Source organism: Perissodus microlepis, chromosome 7, assembly GCF_051167445.1.
Source record: "Perissodus microlepis isolate ML-2025 ecotype Zambia chromosome 7, ASM5116744v1, whole genome shotgun sequence".
Classification (NCBI taxonomy): domain Eukaryota; kingdom Metazoa; phylum Chordata; class Actinopteri; order Cichliformes; family Cichlidae; genus Perissodus; species Perissodus microlepis.
In genome coordinates, this window is record NC_140467.1 from 46,944,927 (window position 1) to 46,961,655 (window position 16,729).

The 16,729-nt window shown below is 39.0% G+C and overlaps 1 protein-coding gene across 1 annotated transcript; it reads left to right on the forward strand.

Moving 5' to 3' along the window:
• The first annotated feature begins 705 nt into the window (after positions 1 to 705).
• klhl8 (kelch-like family member 8) lies at positions 706 to 14,695 on the forward strand. The gene is made up of 12 exons (XM_084935477.1): positions 706 to 813; positions 2,894 to 3,113; positions 6,000 to 6,061; positions 7,502 to 7,667; positions 7,847 to 8,167; positions 8,384 to 8,570; positions 10,295 to 10,438; positions 10,910 to 11,021; positions 11,216 to 11,384; positions 11,472 to 11,631; positions 12,296 to 12,497; positions 13,105 to 14,695. The coding sequence occupies exons 2-12, from the start codon at positions 2,916 to 2,918 to the stop codon at positions 13,226 to 13,228; spliced, it is 1,845 nt and encodes a 614-aa protein (XP_084791603.1). The 5' UTR covers positions 706 to 813; positions 2,894 to 2,915; the 3' UTR covers positions 13,229 to 14,695.
• The last annotated feature ends 2,034 nt before the right edge of the window (positions 14,696 to 16,729 follow it).

Sequence of the window (16,729 nt, forward strand, 5' to 3'; positions counted from 1 at the left end):
TAAATGTAAATATCTCGTATGTCAGAATACAAGCGCTGACTGAGTGTTCTCTGTGTTTGTACCAGGTCTCTGTTCTATTTAACTACATTAAACACAGCGCTCTTAGTTTTGATACTATCTGCTGGAACACTTGCATATTTTTAAGCCATGCCTCTCCATGTTTGCTTGTGTATGAACTTCCACGACTTGTTTTCAGTGTTGTTTGCAGGGTGCTATAGAAATGCCAGCCGTACACTACTGTTCAGTAAAGAGAACCCCTCAGGGTACAAAGGTGTTAATGTGCGATCTTATGTAAGATTTTATTGGAGAATAGAGTTGTGTAATTGTAATTACAATCTTAAATGTCCTTACTTTGCACATTTCTCCCCACTTTAGGGCTTTATTTGTCCCAAGTGTTATCTACTGTACCCACTTCTTTAGCTTCTTATGTTTTATTTATATACACACACACACCATAGTACTGTTGTACTGCTTTTTAGATGCTTTAACTTTTAAGCTGGCACCATTACACTGTAACAGATTTGATATTGATATTTTAAAATATCGGTATCAAATTTAATGTCTTAGATGTCAGACATCAACGTTAAAGTGTCAGTATCTCAGAACCGAGAGGCAGTTGTGTGGGGGATATTTCAGGGTGTCACAGAGACCGCTTTATTTAGCTTACGTTTTGTTACTTCTGCTTCTTTTTCTGTACTTCTTTGAAACTACATTACCCGTGAAGCACCTGGAATCACAACAAACGTGCCACTGCCAAGCAGCAAAGCATTCCCCTCAATGAAGCCGGCATCTTAATTCTCGCTGCGACATGAGGTATTTCTTTATAATTCATTTGAACGCTTATGGAAATTAACTTTTTTATTTATTGCAGGTCTGCTGTAACTTTTTGGGGGGCTAAATTTGTGCCCTCATCTTGCCCGTTTCCTGTCAGACAACGTTAGCTGTCATGCGAATGCTAATCTGCCTAGTAGCTGCTTTTAGCAAACAAGCTAGCCAATAATCTGCTGCTAGCCTAGCTGTCTAGATTTATAATGCAGAGCAGTGTAATTTCATTTCCCTGGTTTTTAAGACACAAACGAGCATACTATGTGTAACTAACTAGTGGTGCTATACTGTGGAGACTAAACCATAATTGCGTCTCGATTCACAAATTGTTGACCTTTGGATGAATGTATGTCGACAGAGATTTTAGTTCAGTTGTTTTGTCGACCGTTTTGACCGAGTTTAACAACCTACCTACATGCAGTAAAACAATCTTGGATGAAACCTGTCCTTAATGTTCTTTACGCAGAACAGCTAGATGCAATATTTAAGTTGGTGCAGATTATTTAGTGCACTGAGGGCTACTTAAAGCATGAGACCTGTACAAGATATAATATCTGATAAATGCGACAATAATCTATAGGTGTAGATGAAGTGTGCTAAATGCTATCCATGGCAGAGAAGATGATGTAAATGCAAACTCTGTGCAGATAACTGTATTGCAGATTGGCCCTTTGACATTTATCAGACACTTTCAAGAGCTGCCTGACCCTTAACTCAGTGTGCATTCACTTGTCAGTTTTATTAGTCAGTTAATGACAAAGAACAACATTTGGCCTCATTAAGGGCACTTGCAGTGCTCCCTTGGAAGTAGGTGAAGTAATTTGACATGACAACTGTAGGTCTTTGGAAGAGCGTGACTCTCTTTGTATGCTAAAGTGCCTCACATTGGCCCCGTTAGTTCATCAGTGGGAGTCTTGATTTTTGTGTCACATGAGATGTGAAATGTGGTTGTTATCATCCTTCTGTGTGCACTTTGAGCAGTAGTTGTGCACTGCATCTGTCGTTAAATTATTGACTCTCTCACTCCACTTCCTCTTTATAAATAAAATAACACAGTCTGATCATCTTAGCATCTTAAAACCACCTCCAACGGTTGCTTAGGCCAACCCAGCTTTTGCCTTTTAAATAAAATGGATATTGCTGCATCCCTACATATGTTGAAGCCTATCCACAAGCCTACAAAGTAGAAGAGAAGTGGCGATTGGCTTTGATCATAAGTGCATATGATGGGACTTGATGTTTTCTGCTCTTTTAGCTGAGAGGACTAGTGATGAGGGGGCGATACACTGAGGCTATTCAGTATCAGGGGCATAGCTTAAAAAAAGCCAGACAGTACATCATCTGTAAGGCGTAGGTGGAGCTTAAAGCTTCAGCTGTTACTCTCACTTTCTGTTCTTAAATAAAGACATATCAATTTTGGAAATTGTTCATCAGATTCACCGATCGGTAGGTTTTTTTAAATGGATTAGATTGTTGAGTTTTTTTATTTTTAAAGTGTGATTTGTGTGTTTGAGGGAACTGCTTTTCCTGTGTTTTGCTAAAGTAGTGAAGAAGTGACACTAAAACGGGGGAGGAATACTGACTTAACTTGCTCAGCTGACAGGTCGTGTCCCCCACCCCTCACTTCCTCTTCGTTGCCTCTCTTGAAGGTTGCTGTTATTTGTGCTGAGTTGCAGTTGTTGGATGCAGTTGAATTCAGTGGAATTTAAAAATTGCGCTTATTAGTGATTACAGGCTGTGATTAGACTGTTAGTATTGTTGGGTTGGGTTTTTTGTTGTTTTTTTTAACAGTCTTACGCTACAATCCAATAAAACTGAGAAAAGATGAACAGCGATAGAGCCTTATGAATGACCCATGAATATAGAGACGGGAGAGGAGATTCACTATTCCACTGCTTTCCTTGTAGCAGACACTTATGTGTGAACATTTGCAGTTATTTTAACATAAAATCATCTGATTTAAATCGAATTAAAGCATCTGTATTGTTAAAACACTGCAAAACAAAAAAGACCTAAGTGGAAAGAATATGATTTTATGTATTTACTGGCTTCTATTTTTACCATCTAGGTGTTGTTTCCTGTAGCCCACTATGGCACCGGGGGATGTGGTGCCAGACCATGCCAAACAGCTGAAGTCCAAGGAGAAGCGGCCTGCAAGCAGGGCATTGAAATCAGAATGTGAACCTGACGGGTCCTTTGTCTTTGAGGCTCATGAAGCCTGGAAGGACTTCCATAACTCGCTCCGGCATTTCTATGAAGTGGGTGAACTCTGTGACGTCACGCTGAAGGTGGGCCTATACACCTGGACTCGAGAAAGATTTGTTCCTTTTTACTTTTTGGTTTTTGGTTTTTAGATTGGCCTATTCACAATTTCAGAACTAATGCCAAAATCACATCACATAGTGAACATTAAGGAGTAACTTTTATACAGGGTGGGCCATTTATATGGATACACCGTAATAAAATGGGAATGGTTGGTGATATTAAAGTCCTGTTTGTGGCACATTAGTATATGTGAGGGGGCAAACTCCTCAAGACGGGTGGTGACCATGGTGGCCATTTAGAAGTCGGCCATCTTGGATACAACTTTTGTTTTTTCAATAGGAAGAGGGCCATGTGACACATCAAACTTATTGGTAATGTCACAAGAAAAACAATGGTGTGCTTGGTTTCAACGTAACTTTATTCTTTCATGAGTTATTTACAAGTTTCTGACCACTTATAAAATGTGTTCAATGTGCTGCCCATTGTGTTGGATTGTCAATGCAACCCTCTTCTCCCACTCTTCACACACTGATATCAACACCGCAGGAGAAATGCCAACACAGGCATCCAGTATCCATAGTTTCAGGTGCTGCACATCTCGTATCTTCACACCATAGACAATTGCCTTCAGATGACCCCAAACATAAAAGTCTAAGGGGGTCAGATCGGGAGACCTTGGGGGCCATTCAACTGGCCCACGACGACCAATGCACTTTCCAGGAAACTGTTCATCTAGGAATGCTCGGACCTGGCACCCATAATGTGGTGGTGCACCATCTTGCTGGAAAAACTCAGGGAACGTGCCAGCTTCAGTGCATAAAGAGGGAAACACATCATCATGTAGCAATTTCAAATATCCAGTGGCCTTGAGGTTTCCATTGATGAAGAATGGACCCACTATCGTTGTACCCCATATACCACACCAAACCATCACTTTTGTTGTTCCAACAGTCTTGGAGGGATCCATCCAATGTGGGTTGGTGTCAGACCAGTAGCGGTGGTTTTGTTTGTTAACTTCACCATTCACATAAAAGTTTGCCTCATCACTGAACAAAATCTTCTGCGTGAACTGAGGGTCCTGTTCCAATTTTTGTTTTGCCCATTCTGCAAATTCTGTGCGCCGATCTGGGTCATCCTCGTTGAGATGCTGCAGTAGCTGGAGTTTGTAAGGGTGCCATTTGTGAGTAGCTAATATCCTCCGAAGGGATGTTCGACTAATGCCACTCTCCAGTGACATGCGGCGAGTGCTACGCTGTGGGCTCTTGCTGAATGAAGCTAGGACAGCCACTGATGTTTCTTCATTAGTGACAGTTTTCTTGCGTCCACATTTTGGCAAATCCAACACTGAACCAGTTTAACGGAACTTAGCAGTTTGCTGACTGTAGCATGGGAGATGGGTGGTCTCGTAGGGTGTCTTGCATTGAAATCTGCTGCAATGACCCGGTTACTGCGTTCACCAGATATCAACACAATTTCAATCCGCTCCTCACGTGTTAACCTCTTCGACATGTCAATGGCTGTGAACAAAGAGAAACTTGTAAATAACTCATGAAAGAATAAAGTTACGTTGAAACCAAGCACACCATCGTTTTTCTTGTGACATTACCAATAAGTTTGATGTGTCACATGGCCCTCTTCCTATTGGAAAAAACAAAAGTTGTATCCAAGATGGCCGACTTCTAAATGGCCACCATGGTCACCACCCGTCTTGAGGAGTTTGCCCCCTCACATATACTAATGTGCCACAAACAGGACTTTAATATCACCAACCATTCCCATTTTATTACAGTGTATCCATATAAATGGCCCACCCTGTATATTAGGGCTATACAGTTATTTTTGATCAATATTGAGATCGTGATTATTTGTCAGGATAATTTATTGATTTCCATGGCAAAATACATTTTTATTGCTCTTTCATGGAAGTATAATACTATACTATATAATCCATATTACATTCTTAATAATACACTGATCTGTGTATCGAAATAAAATTGGTCCCCCTTATCCACCTGATTTGGGTGCAGCCCTTACAGGAAAACTGTAATGCAAAGAAAAGACAAAGATAAATCCACAAGGCACTGCTTTCTCTTTTACATTGTGAAAGATGTTTATTCACCTGGCTCAAGTGCATCCCCTAGGAGCTAACGTTTCACTCTATTTATTGGATTTTCATGATGTGAATAAAACTTGTAGCAAAGCATTTGACAGCAGTGAGGTCCCTCATTTTGTATATAGCGCAGCTATCGCCACATATCGCCACACATAACTCTATGAGGGGATAAAATATGTTTTGTAGTAAAGTTGATTATTTTCCTGAAACATCCATTTACTCGTCATGTTTAGTGGACACACTTTAGCCAAAAAGAATACAGTTATGTCTGTGATTTCAGTCAGTGTTTGTAAGCTCCATGAATGCATTGTCGCGCTGCACAGCTTTCGTGGACGTCTGAGTTGGTGTTGCCAGGTTCACCTTGGATTGTTCTTCTTGGCTTTTATTCATTATCATACTGCAGTTTGTGGTGTGTTTTCAGAGCGCTTAATATGTTAGGTGGGTTGTGTTGTGGTGTAATCTTTTGCACATAATCTATTTTGGTTACACTAAACCCAAACAGCAGATGATGATTCACTTGAAGGAACAAGTTCATCAGCTTCCGACTTCATCCACACTATTCCAGGAAACGTGATGCTGGGTGGTAAAGGGAACTCCGGTGTTTGGCGCATGCAGACATATAGTCAGGCAGTGATTTAGGGAATGCTTGAGTTTGTGTCACTGTTGGAGCACATTTTTCAGTATCACTGAAGGAAACTAGTTTTGATTGAGATTAAAATTTGATTAATCGTGTAGCCCTAATGTAATGATGTCAAAGTGTGCTTGTATCATGTATTTTCTATTTTTCTTTTTCTAGGTTGGCAGCAGGTTGATACACTGTCACAAGTTGGTGCTGGCCTGTGTTATCCCTTACTTCAGGTATGTTTTGCCTGTATCGGTGTCTTAACCCTGGGTTTTTTTCTAACAGCCATAGGGGGGAGACTTCTTGGATTTAAAAAAAAAAAAGATATCTGCTTGTACAGAAAAATGTACGACCTAAGGACACAAAGTTTTACTAACGGGTTTATTGTCTCAGTTGTTAGTTTTAAGCCTTATCTAACACAGTATGGTTTGATTTTGTATATTGTGTTCTAAGAACGGTCCACAACTCCCTCATCATATCCAGTTTGCAAATAAATAAGATAACAATGGCCAAAACTGGCAAACCAGTGACTTTTCCACCTTTTATTTGTTAAGTTTTACTTTTTCTTTAGTTTTTCTTTATGACGTTGGCTGCTTTTTCAATCATTTTCAGTCCTTGTAGCTGACAGTTTTCAGAGAAATGCATAAATTGGTATTTTTGCAACAACAAGATGATTCCCAAAGATCTATCAGCTCAAAACCTGCAACAGCATGGTGTGCAGTGTGTCCTCACAAAAAAAGACAAAAGAAACGGCAAGCCCAAAAAAACCAAAAACAAACATATACAGTGGTCCCTCGTTATATCGCGGTTCACTTTTCGTGGCCTCGCTGTTTCGCGGATTTTTTTTGTGTGCAATTTTGCATGTTTGGGGTTTTTTTTTGTTTTTTTTACAGCGCATTGTGTTCTGCATCCTGATCAGCTGTAGACAATTTTCAATAAATCTCGTGCCGTGTCTCCTGTACAGTACAGAATGCGTTCAGCTTGTCAAATTTACATAAATCAACAAACACAACAGTGTCGACGTCAAAGGATTATAAGGCGCATTAAGTGAAACCAATCAAACTTTACTCAACTCATTCTTCTTGCTTCCTCCACTTCCGTACCATTAATTCATTAATGTTGAATTCTCTCACAGCTGCTCTATTCCCATGTTCTGGACCTGAAAACATGGTTTGACTTTGGTTTCATTCTATAATACTGGACTTGTTTTTCTACGAAGGTTTGAACTTTGAGAGAGTTTAAACAAGAGAGAAACGTTTTAAAATGTTCATGCCTGTCTGAGAAAAGTGTATAAAGTGTGTAGTGAGGGGTTTTACAGCCTTAAAACATCTATAATAATTGTAAGAAATAAACTTCGCTACTTCGCGGATTTCACTTATCGCGGGTTATTTTTGGAACGTAACACCCGCAATAAACGAGGGAACACTGTACTGCAGATGAACAGTATTTGGAAATTTTTTAATATTTACATTACAATAATTTATTTAAAAATCCAAACTCTTATTAGTGTTTAAAGTTTATTTTCAGCTAAAATCAGTTTTTATAGACTAAAAGGTTACTGCTGTCAAAGTATCGATTTTTGGCAACTTGTAATGTGAACCATGGTTGCATTTTTAAACATTAGCTGGTGCCTTGTTTTGAATCTTTGTGTTCAAGTGACTTTTTCATTTCCTCAGGGCCATGTTCCTGTCAGAGATGTCTGAAGCCAAGCAGGAACTGATAGAAATTAAAGACTTTGATGGTGATGCCATTCAGGACCTGGTGCATTTTGCTTATTCCTCCAAGCTCACCTTAACTGTGGATAATGTCCAGCCACTGCTTTATGCTGCCTGCATCCTTCAGGTAGACAAGCACAACAAGCACTAGCATCTGATTATAACATGAACAGAGGTGTCCTGCATTTCAAGTATAGTTTTGATTTACCACATTAATGCATAATGACAGTTTTAATCTAGAAAAACACTGAACTATATAATCCAACTCATAATATTTGAAGTTGATTTATTGCCTCTTTCGAATAGGTTGAGTTGGTGGCGAGAGCCTGCTGTGAATACATGAAGGCACACTTTCACCCCACCAACTGCCTGGCAGTTCGAACCTTTGCCGAGAGCCACAATCGGGTGGACCTGATGGACATGGCTGACCGCTACGCCTGCGAGCACTTCACAGAGGTAGTGGAGTGTGAGGACTTCACATGTGTGTCTCCCCAGCACTTGCGTACATTACTGTCCTCCAGCGACCTCAATATTCACTCGGAGACACAGGTGTACAATGCAGCAGTGAAATGGCTAAACGCAAACCCACAGCATCACGAGGCCTGGCTGGACCAGATCATGTCTCAGGTTTGAGAATGGCCTGGAAAGGTTTTTTTTTTTCTTTTTCTTTTTTTTCTTTTTTATATTAGTGTTGTATTCTTGAATGTGTGTCAGAAGTCAGAGTTTATCACCTGGTTTACTGATTACCTGAATGTTTAGGGGAATAACTGTGAGTAAAAGGAGTGTTATATAATCACTTTAGCATCCGCATGACACCCGCATGTATGTTTGTCTTTTCCTTAGGTGCGCCTGCCCCTACTACCAGTAGAGTTTCTGACTGGAACCGTGGCAAAAGACGAGATGATCAAAGGTAACCTGAGCTGTCGTGACTTGATGGATGAAGCCAGAAACTACCACCTGCACCTCAACAACAAGGTGGTTCCAGACTTTGAGTATTCAGTCCGTACCATACCCAGGAAGCACACTGCAGGTACCTTTATATGGTGGTGCTCTGCTGTGAGCATGTAACAAGTCTTTTGTTTTATGGCATTTAGAAAGTCATTACAGCACATTTTCTTATCTTTATAAAAGCACACTTGCAGACATAAAACCAAGTGGCTTTTTGCAAGTTCATGTGCAGTTACGGACCTATTTACATTATATTAGTACCTTAAATCTGCTGTTATAGGCAGATGGTTTGGGGGTTTTAATTATAGTCAAGCTAGAGATAAGTAGCACAGTGCTGATGAATATCACTGAAACAACCCAAACTATCCACTTTTTTATCCACAATTTAGAATAGGTTCCAGGTTGTTCTGAGGGTAGCCATAGCAAGCTATATAGACAGAAACCATCACCAATAATTTTTGAAGCAGGCCTGAAATAGGACAGAAATTACTCTGTTCAGAAAAGAGAAACTCGGGTTACCCCTAGTAGGCGTTCAGGAGGGAAAGATTTGAATCAGTGCCTGACTACATGAGCCAATCACAGCTGTTCCTTGTACCATGCAGCTTGAGGTTTCCTGGATTAATCTGGCCAAGTAAGACTATGTTAAAAGGAAGATGTACAACAAAAATCAGATGACATCTGCTACAACAGAAGGTACTGGACATTTAATGGGCAATACTTCAGCCACCTGAAAACACCACAACCTAAAATGTAATTCATGCACGAAGGTCAAGAGAAACAGTACAATGTTTGCTAATCTCAAATGTCCATAAAGTGAGCCTGTAGAGTGTGTCAGCTCACCAAAATACACTAAAATCACAATTGCAGTCCTATTCCATTTGGCCAAAGCTGAGTGTCCATTAAACACTGTGAGTAACACAGTGTTTAATGGACAAAAGCTTTCTATTATGCCTTTCTCCAAAAGTTGATTCTGTTCATCTGGACGTAGCGTTTTGTGGGAGAAACGTTTCGTCACTCATCCAAGTGACTTCTTCAGTCTCAGCTGACTGCAAGTTTCCCCAATCTTATAAACAGTACATTTGCATAAGGACTGAAGCCAGCCCAGTGAAGGAACAATGGGCTGGGAGGTCAGTTCCTTAATCATAATTATGCAAATTCTCATGACCACTGATCAAAGACCACTGATCAGTTATGCCTTTCCGCAGTTATTTTGCAAAAGTGACAAAAAACCTACACTGTCACACCATCACAGGAGAAAAGGTGGGGGTGTCTCAGGGGTTCCAAGTATTTTGCTACAAGTTTGTGTCATGTCCGTCATGCAGATACAATAAATGGAGTGAAAGACTTTATATTTTGCTTCTAGAAGATGCACTGATGTCACACTGCATTGGTTTGCAAACATGTTTTTTTTATTAAAAGAAATGTAGGACAGTGTATAAGTGAAAGCAATGCTCTGCTTGATGTTTCCAGACTTCTCTTAGTAAAGAAATTCAAGACCTAATTTTCACTCGAATGCTAACAAATAGCTTTCTCCTGCTTCTGGCGAGTAATTTTAATATGTGTGTGTTGCTCTGTCCACCTGTGGATTGTTCTCTGGGATTGTAACAAAAACACTGCACTGAGTTTAAAAGTTGCTGCCAAGCCATGAAAAATAAGGGCCCTGAATCTCATGCTCAAATAAATCTTTCAAAACTTTTAATAACTTGTAATTTATATTAACTTTTCCATGTTAGCTAAAGTGTTTTTCATCTTCTTCCTGAAGACCTCAGAGTGCCAGGCATTTGTTCTGTCCAATTGTATCCTCAGGAGTTTTGTTCTGCGTGGGTGGCCGGGGCGGTTCTGGTGACCCGTTTCGCAGCATTGAGTGTTACTCCATCACTAAGAACAGCTGGTTTTTTGGCCCTGAAATGAACAGCAGACGGCGTCACGTGGGCGTAATATCTGTAGGAGGTAAGAAAGATTTTGTATGATTGCATTACAGAATGTAAACAAGAACATTTTCACCTGAACGATGAAATGTTGAGCTATGGAAGCTGAGGGAGTAGAGTACAACATACTCAGTAAAGTCAAAAGTGGGCACAGATGAGCCAGATCCTCCTGATCACTCACACAGTTAAATTGTCTCATACCAATATGGTTGTCAGTCGGATGCTCCTGTTCAGTGGTGCAAGTGTTCTTGAGGAGAAAGAAATCATAACCATGAAAAAAATGAACAGATGAGTCTGATTCAGGAGAGCTGCACCTTCCAATTAACTGGACATTAAGGATCTGCTGCTAATGCTTGATACTAATAGGACTTATAAGATGTGGCCAATCAGTGATTTTCTGATTAGTGTGCAGTATGTCAGTATTAATGGTATCAGTTCATATTCTGGTCATGTGATGGTAAACAAACAGGGAATTACAATTTGTTTTCTTCAGGCAAAGTTTATGCTGTTGGGGGCCATGATGGTAATGAACACTTGGGAAACATGGAGATGTTTGACCCCTTCACTAACAAGTGGATGATGAAAGCGTCGATGAATACCAAAAGGTATCAATCGAAAATTTGCTCCAGTGCAACTCCTGAAGAAAAGTTGGAGTGATTTAAAAATATTTAATGATCACACAGAAAGAAAAAAATTACAAGTTTTGATTGCATAAATTCCTGTTCCATAGTAAGGAATGTATATTTCTTTCTGTGAAGCATTAACTGTATGGCAAGTTTCATGAACATATATATTTCAGGAGGGGGATAGCCCTGGCAGCCCTTGGTGGTCCTATATATGCTATTGGAGGTCTGGACGACAACTCCTGTTTCAACGACGTGGAGCGTTATGACATCGAAAGTGACTGCTGGAGTGCCGTGGCGCCGATGAACACCCCCAGGGGAGGAGTTGGATCTGTGGCACTGGGGGTAAAACTGAAGAGAAAGGTCAAAAACATCTATCTGATCTGCGATATGTACTCAGCACTTAACTACTTTATGCTCTCCCATTTTCAGAATTTTGTGTATGCTGTGGGAGGCAACGACGGCGTGGCGTCACTGTCCAGTGTGGAACGGTTTAATCCTCATCTTAACAAGTGGATGGAGGTCTGCGAGATGGGACAGCGTCGGGCTGGAAATGGAGTCAGCAAACTCAATGGCTGCCTCTATGTAGTGGGTAAGAGGAATTGTAGGAGAACACTTGTCATATTCTTCTCTACAGGCTGATTCGTTGGATAGTCCAATAATGTTTGTTGGAATTTACTGCACGGAATTTATATGATGCAGTTTGTCAGTGTTTGCTTCCTCTTTCATGGGTGCTTCTTTGGTGAACCAAACAAATGCTCGAATCCGGAAAGCTGAAAGTTCATTGTTTGTAAAGCTATTTGGTAACTGATTCACAGAAAGAGGATTTTATTGCATCACCTCAATTTAAAGAGTTGTTTGAGGTTCACCAGCTTCAGGTAAAAACATGTAATACTGTTGTATAGCTACTTGTAGAGCTGCTTATAGAACAAAATAACTACGTTTGTTTGAGTAATTAGTGAGGGTTTGCAGCTACCCTTGAAACCCCCACAGAAAGTATTCGAATAGTCGTCATAGTGTTGATATCTATACTGAGGTGTCAAAACTCATCATTAAGTGTACAGGGGAGGTCGTTAAATGCCGTCTTTATGGGAGACAGTGTTAAAAACAGGTGTTAAACCTGAGGTTTTACTAATATTCTCAGCATTTCACGCATTTTTTTTATTTCGCATGGGGGTTTCACATTTATAACAACATCCTAAAAATCCCCCCAAAATAAAATTTTTATGACTGTCTTATCTTATAATTTTCCAAAGGTGGTTTTGATGACAACTCGCCACTGAGCTCCGTAGAGCGCTTTGACCCACGAATGCACCGCTGGGAGTACGTGTCAGAGCTCACCACCCCACGTGGAGGGGTCGGGGTCGCCACTGTAATGGGAAGAGTGTTTGCAGTCGGGGGACACAATGGGAACATTTACCTGAACACAGTGGAGGCTTTTGAGCCACGAATGAACAGGTCAGTAGGAGAAGAATGAGGATTGTGTTTCTACATGTACAGAGGTGTGAGAGAATAACTTTTTTCAGTAAAACTGATCAGCAAATGTTCTGGATGCATTCCTGTTTCAAATGTTTTTTTCCCACTATTATTCTTCAAGAATATGTATATACATAAAAAAGCAAAAATTAGGTATTATATTTATTAGATGATTCTTAATAAGAGTCTGATGAAAGTTACTGGCAGTGGGCAAATTGATCCAACATCATTAATCATATTTTTACAAGAATACATTATGTCAACTGCTGATTTGGCTCCTGGTATCATTCCTAGCTTGGATACCGATAAATCATTCACTTGATTTGAAAATTAAAATTAATATTAAAATATAGGGACTTGAACCATCTATCATTGTAATTTGATTGTTTTTTTTGAGCTACACTCATTAGACACTCATAAGTCCATAATTATAGATTATTTGTACATTATATATGTACCATATATTTAGCCTAAAACATTTGAAGGACTTGAGTAGTTTTCTAAATAATGGAATTTTAAAATGACCTCTAAAAGTCCAAAGTGTTCTTGTTGTTAATTGTCTATTGATTTGTGTATCTTTGCTGTTCAGATGGGAGCTGGTGGGCTCAGTGTCTCACTGCCGTGCTGGAGCTGGAGTCGCTGTCTGTTCGTCTCACGTCAGCCAGATCAGAGACGTCGGACAAGGCTCCAGCAACGTGGTCAACTGCATGTGAGCTCCACTCCACGCACTAACAGGCGACTGACTGCCAGGCCACCATCACATCCGATAACTGCACAAAATCGGAGAAATTTCACCCGATGTTCAGTTTTTTCAGTGAGATTTTAATGACTTGAAGTGCACATTTGACAAATCTGAAGTCTTCTGTGACAAAAAGACACTTTGAAGACATTTGTGACTCCTGCAGGTGTTATGTACAATCATTGATGTTGTATTTTGTACTGTACTTTACCTTGTTTCCCTGCTTTGACTGAGTTTTGACTGTTTAAGGGAAAATAGTAGCTGAGCCATGTACATATACAGACCACATGAGAATGAGAGGGGTGCTTTGATTCATATCGTGAACAAGAATGTTTTAGTGGGCCAGTATGAAAGCATTCTAACCATCAGTCCTAATCGGTCTCTCTGTACTCCATCGTAATCTTTCAGAGAGATGTGACACATTAGTAGTTTGAAGGTATTCATACTGGATTCAACACTTGCCTGTGCACCAATTCATTTAAATTATTCCCATGAATCTGAAATGTGATGTGAAAATTCCACGAAATGTCCAAGACTGTTGCCCTCGCATTTCCAGATTAGTGAAAACAAACTTTTAAAGGTTTAGAACAGCTGAAGTAAGGCAGAGCTTACTTGAGTATTTATAGGTATTTTTTTCTCCATTATTGTGTTTTGATAATCATTTAGAGCTCACTGATCTAAATCATTGATTAGCGACTGACTGGTGAATTACGCTGCTGCAAGTACCAAACACACAAAAACTGTAAATGCCAGTCCGGTGTAACAATCTGCTGAAAGTCGACTCATTTACCTCGACTTTAGAGCTGAGAAAGGTGTGATGACTATAGCTGAGAGATGAGGTCACTCCTCATCTCTTTAGTCATCACTAAATCATTAAAGCAATATGGTGCACCTCTTTGGTTCTTTTCCATTATTGCATCGAGATCTGGTCAGAACTGACAGAAGCTGACTTTGAAAACACTGTCAGTGTTTTCAGATTTATAAAAGATTGTGTCTGCGGATGGTTGTTCTGTTATATTTTAATATATGAACACTTTTGTATACCAATATAGCCGTCTCTTTGGCATTATTCTTTACTGACTAATCCATTGCTGTGCACTATTTTCCTAGACTAGATGTGAAGTCTTGAGTATATTTTTGTCAGAAATGGAGAATTTAAAAAGTTTCAAGTTGTTCATCAATACATGCTTATTTTTGCCATATGAAGAAAGAAAATATTATTTCTGATAATGTTTGTATGAGTAAAATACATATTATTGCAGATTTCTCTCTGGTATTATTAATATCATTTTTACACTAAAATTAAAGCCAACTTTATTAGTAAATGAGTCTTTTGTAAACTTTGCTGTGTAAGCTTGGTGTTCTTCCTCCTTTTGACTGCTTCCATTTGGTGGTTTATTTACATGGTATCAGTTGGCACAATAAAGATATGTAAATGTTACTTGGTGAGATTCCTCTTTATTTCTGGATAATCTGATGTTTGTCTTCTGGCTTAAAATGTTAAAAGAAAAACAACAATCATGGAAACAACAGTGGCTATTACAAAGTTAGTACATTTACCTCATAGACAGTACAAGACTTCTGCAAGATACGCTCCTCTAATAGATGCAATATCTGGTTTTCTTGAAGAAGCAAAAATATTAATAAAAAAAACCTGGAATTTATTCACTGTGTTGTTCATCATTATTATTCATTTTAATGATATGTTACCAGCTGTCTGTTTTACCCCCACTGTCAGCCACTATCCTCCTATGAGGTTGTTCTGTTCTCTTTACTCATTCATTTTATGAGCACCACTATCAGAAGTCCTGACACAGTGACTTTGGTAAAACGGAGAAGCTGTTTATGGGCCTTGCTTGTTGATATTTAGCAGCAAGTAGCAAGAGGAAGTGATGCTATATAGCCTGATACCTGGTGTGTCCTCTCTTTAATCTGTGGTATTGCCCAAGGATCTATCTTGGGTCCCCTTTTAATTACTATGTATAATCCTGTCAGAGTAAAATGGGAGAACATTCCTTTCCCAAAAGTCCATCAACTGGTGTCCTCAGTTGCCAGATATTTACAGACTCAAAATGACCCCATATTTTTCCTTAAAAGGTCATTTAAAATTTAAAATGTAAAAAGAAATCTGTTTCCTATGATCTTTGTCCTCTCTAGTTTCTAGCATGTGAAACATCTAGAAAGTGCAGATGATTAGTAATGCTGCTGCAGGCTAGGGACAACAGAATTGTTCAGATTCACTGGCTACCTGTTAAATTGTGCTAAATTGATTTTAAGATTTACTCCTTTCTTTCATTAAATAAAAGGTCTAGTTCTAGTATCTGCGGTCCCCTAACTTTATGTGAACATCACCACTGCTTGAGATTCTCTAGCAGATCACTAATGAATATTCTTAATTTAGTGGCCTGACATTTTCATCCACTTTTGTGTGACTTATTTTTTTCATAATTGTGGAATTTGTTTTAAATATACGTGTCCTTTTTTTTTAATAAAAAAAATTCAAATGTTGTTTCCATTTTATTCCTGATTTATTGTGTTTACAGTGGAAATTCAGCTTCTTAGACAATTTTGTTGCAGCTTTTTTCTTTTTTAGCATTTCATAACACTTTTTAAAAATATGATACATAATTGTAGCAATGAAAGAATAAATGAGAATTTAACTGCAAATTTGAGTTTATTGTTTTGTAACATCCTTATAAACCATGTTAAAAAGTAACAGGTCAAGGCAGTGGTTAGGCAGTACATATACGTTTATTGACAGTCGACATGTGGTTGTTTATAACCTGTGTATTCTGGAGTGGAATGTGAACATGCGCTCTTTGTACTGGTTACACACTAAACTTTGGATTTTTTGTGTAAAAAAACAAAACAAAAAAACACCCCAAAACTGGTGTGTTTGCATTTTTATATACTATGAGAAACCTACCTGACATGCTGTTTGGACCAATTATTTTGTGACAATGTCACAAATCCGTTACATCAAATTAATTGCTGATAAACTTTTGATATTTGAGTAGCAATGACATTTTACTCATACAAGAGCAATCAGGGTTTTATGTTTTAAAAATATTTAAGAAAAAAGTTAACAACAGTCTGAAATGAAATAATGTAAAAATAGGCTTAGAAAAAAAATCTCGGTTTTCAATTGAAAAACATTGTTTATTACTGATAGTTGTTGTTAGGGTTAATACCACATGGTGAAATCAAAACGCCCATCTTTATTTTTTATTCATTTTTATTGGCTTGGGTTTTATTGACACACAGTAGCAGACTGCTGCAGTTTTTAAATGACCGTCACATCTGTTTTACTACTTTCAGTCTTTGGACCCTGGAAGACTGCTGAAAAGAGGAAAACCAACGAAAAGCTTCTCAGAGGGGGAAATACTTGGAGCTACAGCACATCACTCACTCACACATACACTGCCAGGCTCAGGGGACGTTAGAGAAACGACTTTGCAATAGTAGGATGTGCATA

Coding starts and splice junctions, on each gene's coding strand:
- klhl8 (XM_084935477.1), top strand. CDS start 2,916: ATGGCACCGGGGGATGTGGTGCCAGACCATGCCAAACAGCTGAAGTCC. Junction 7,668..7,846: donor ATGCTGCCTGCATCCTTCAG/GTAGACAAGCAC, acceptor TCTTTCGAATAG/GTTGAGTTGGTGGCGAGAGC. Junction 11,385..11,471: donor TTGGATCTGTGGCACTGGGG/GTAAAACTGAAG, acceptor TCCCATTTTCAG/AATTTTGTGTATGCTGTGGG.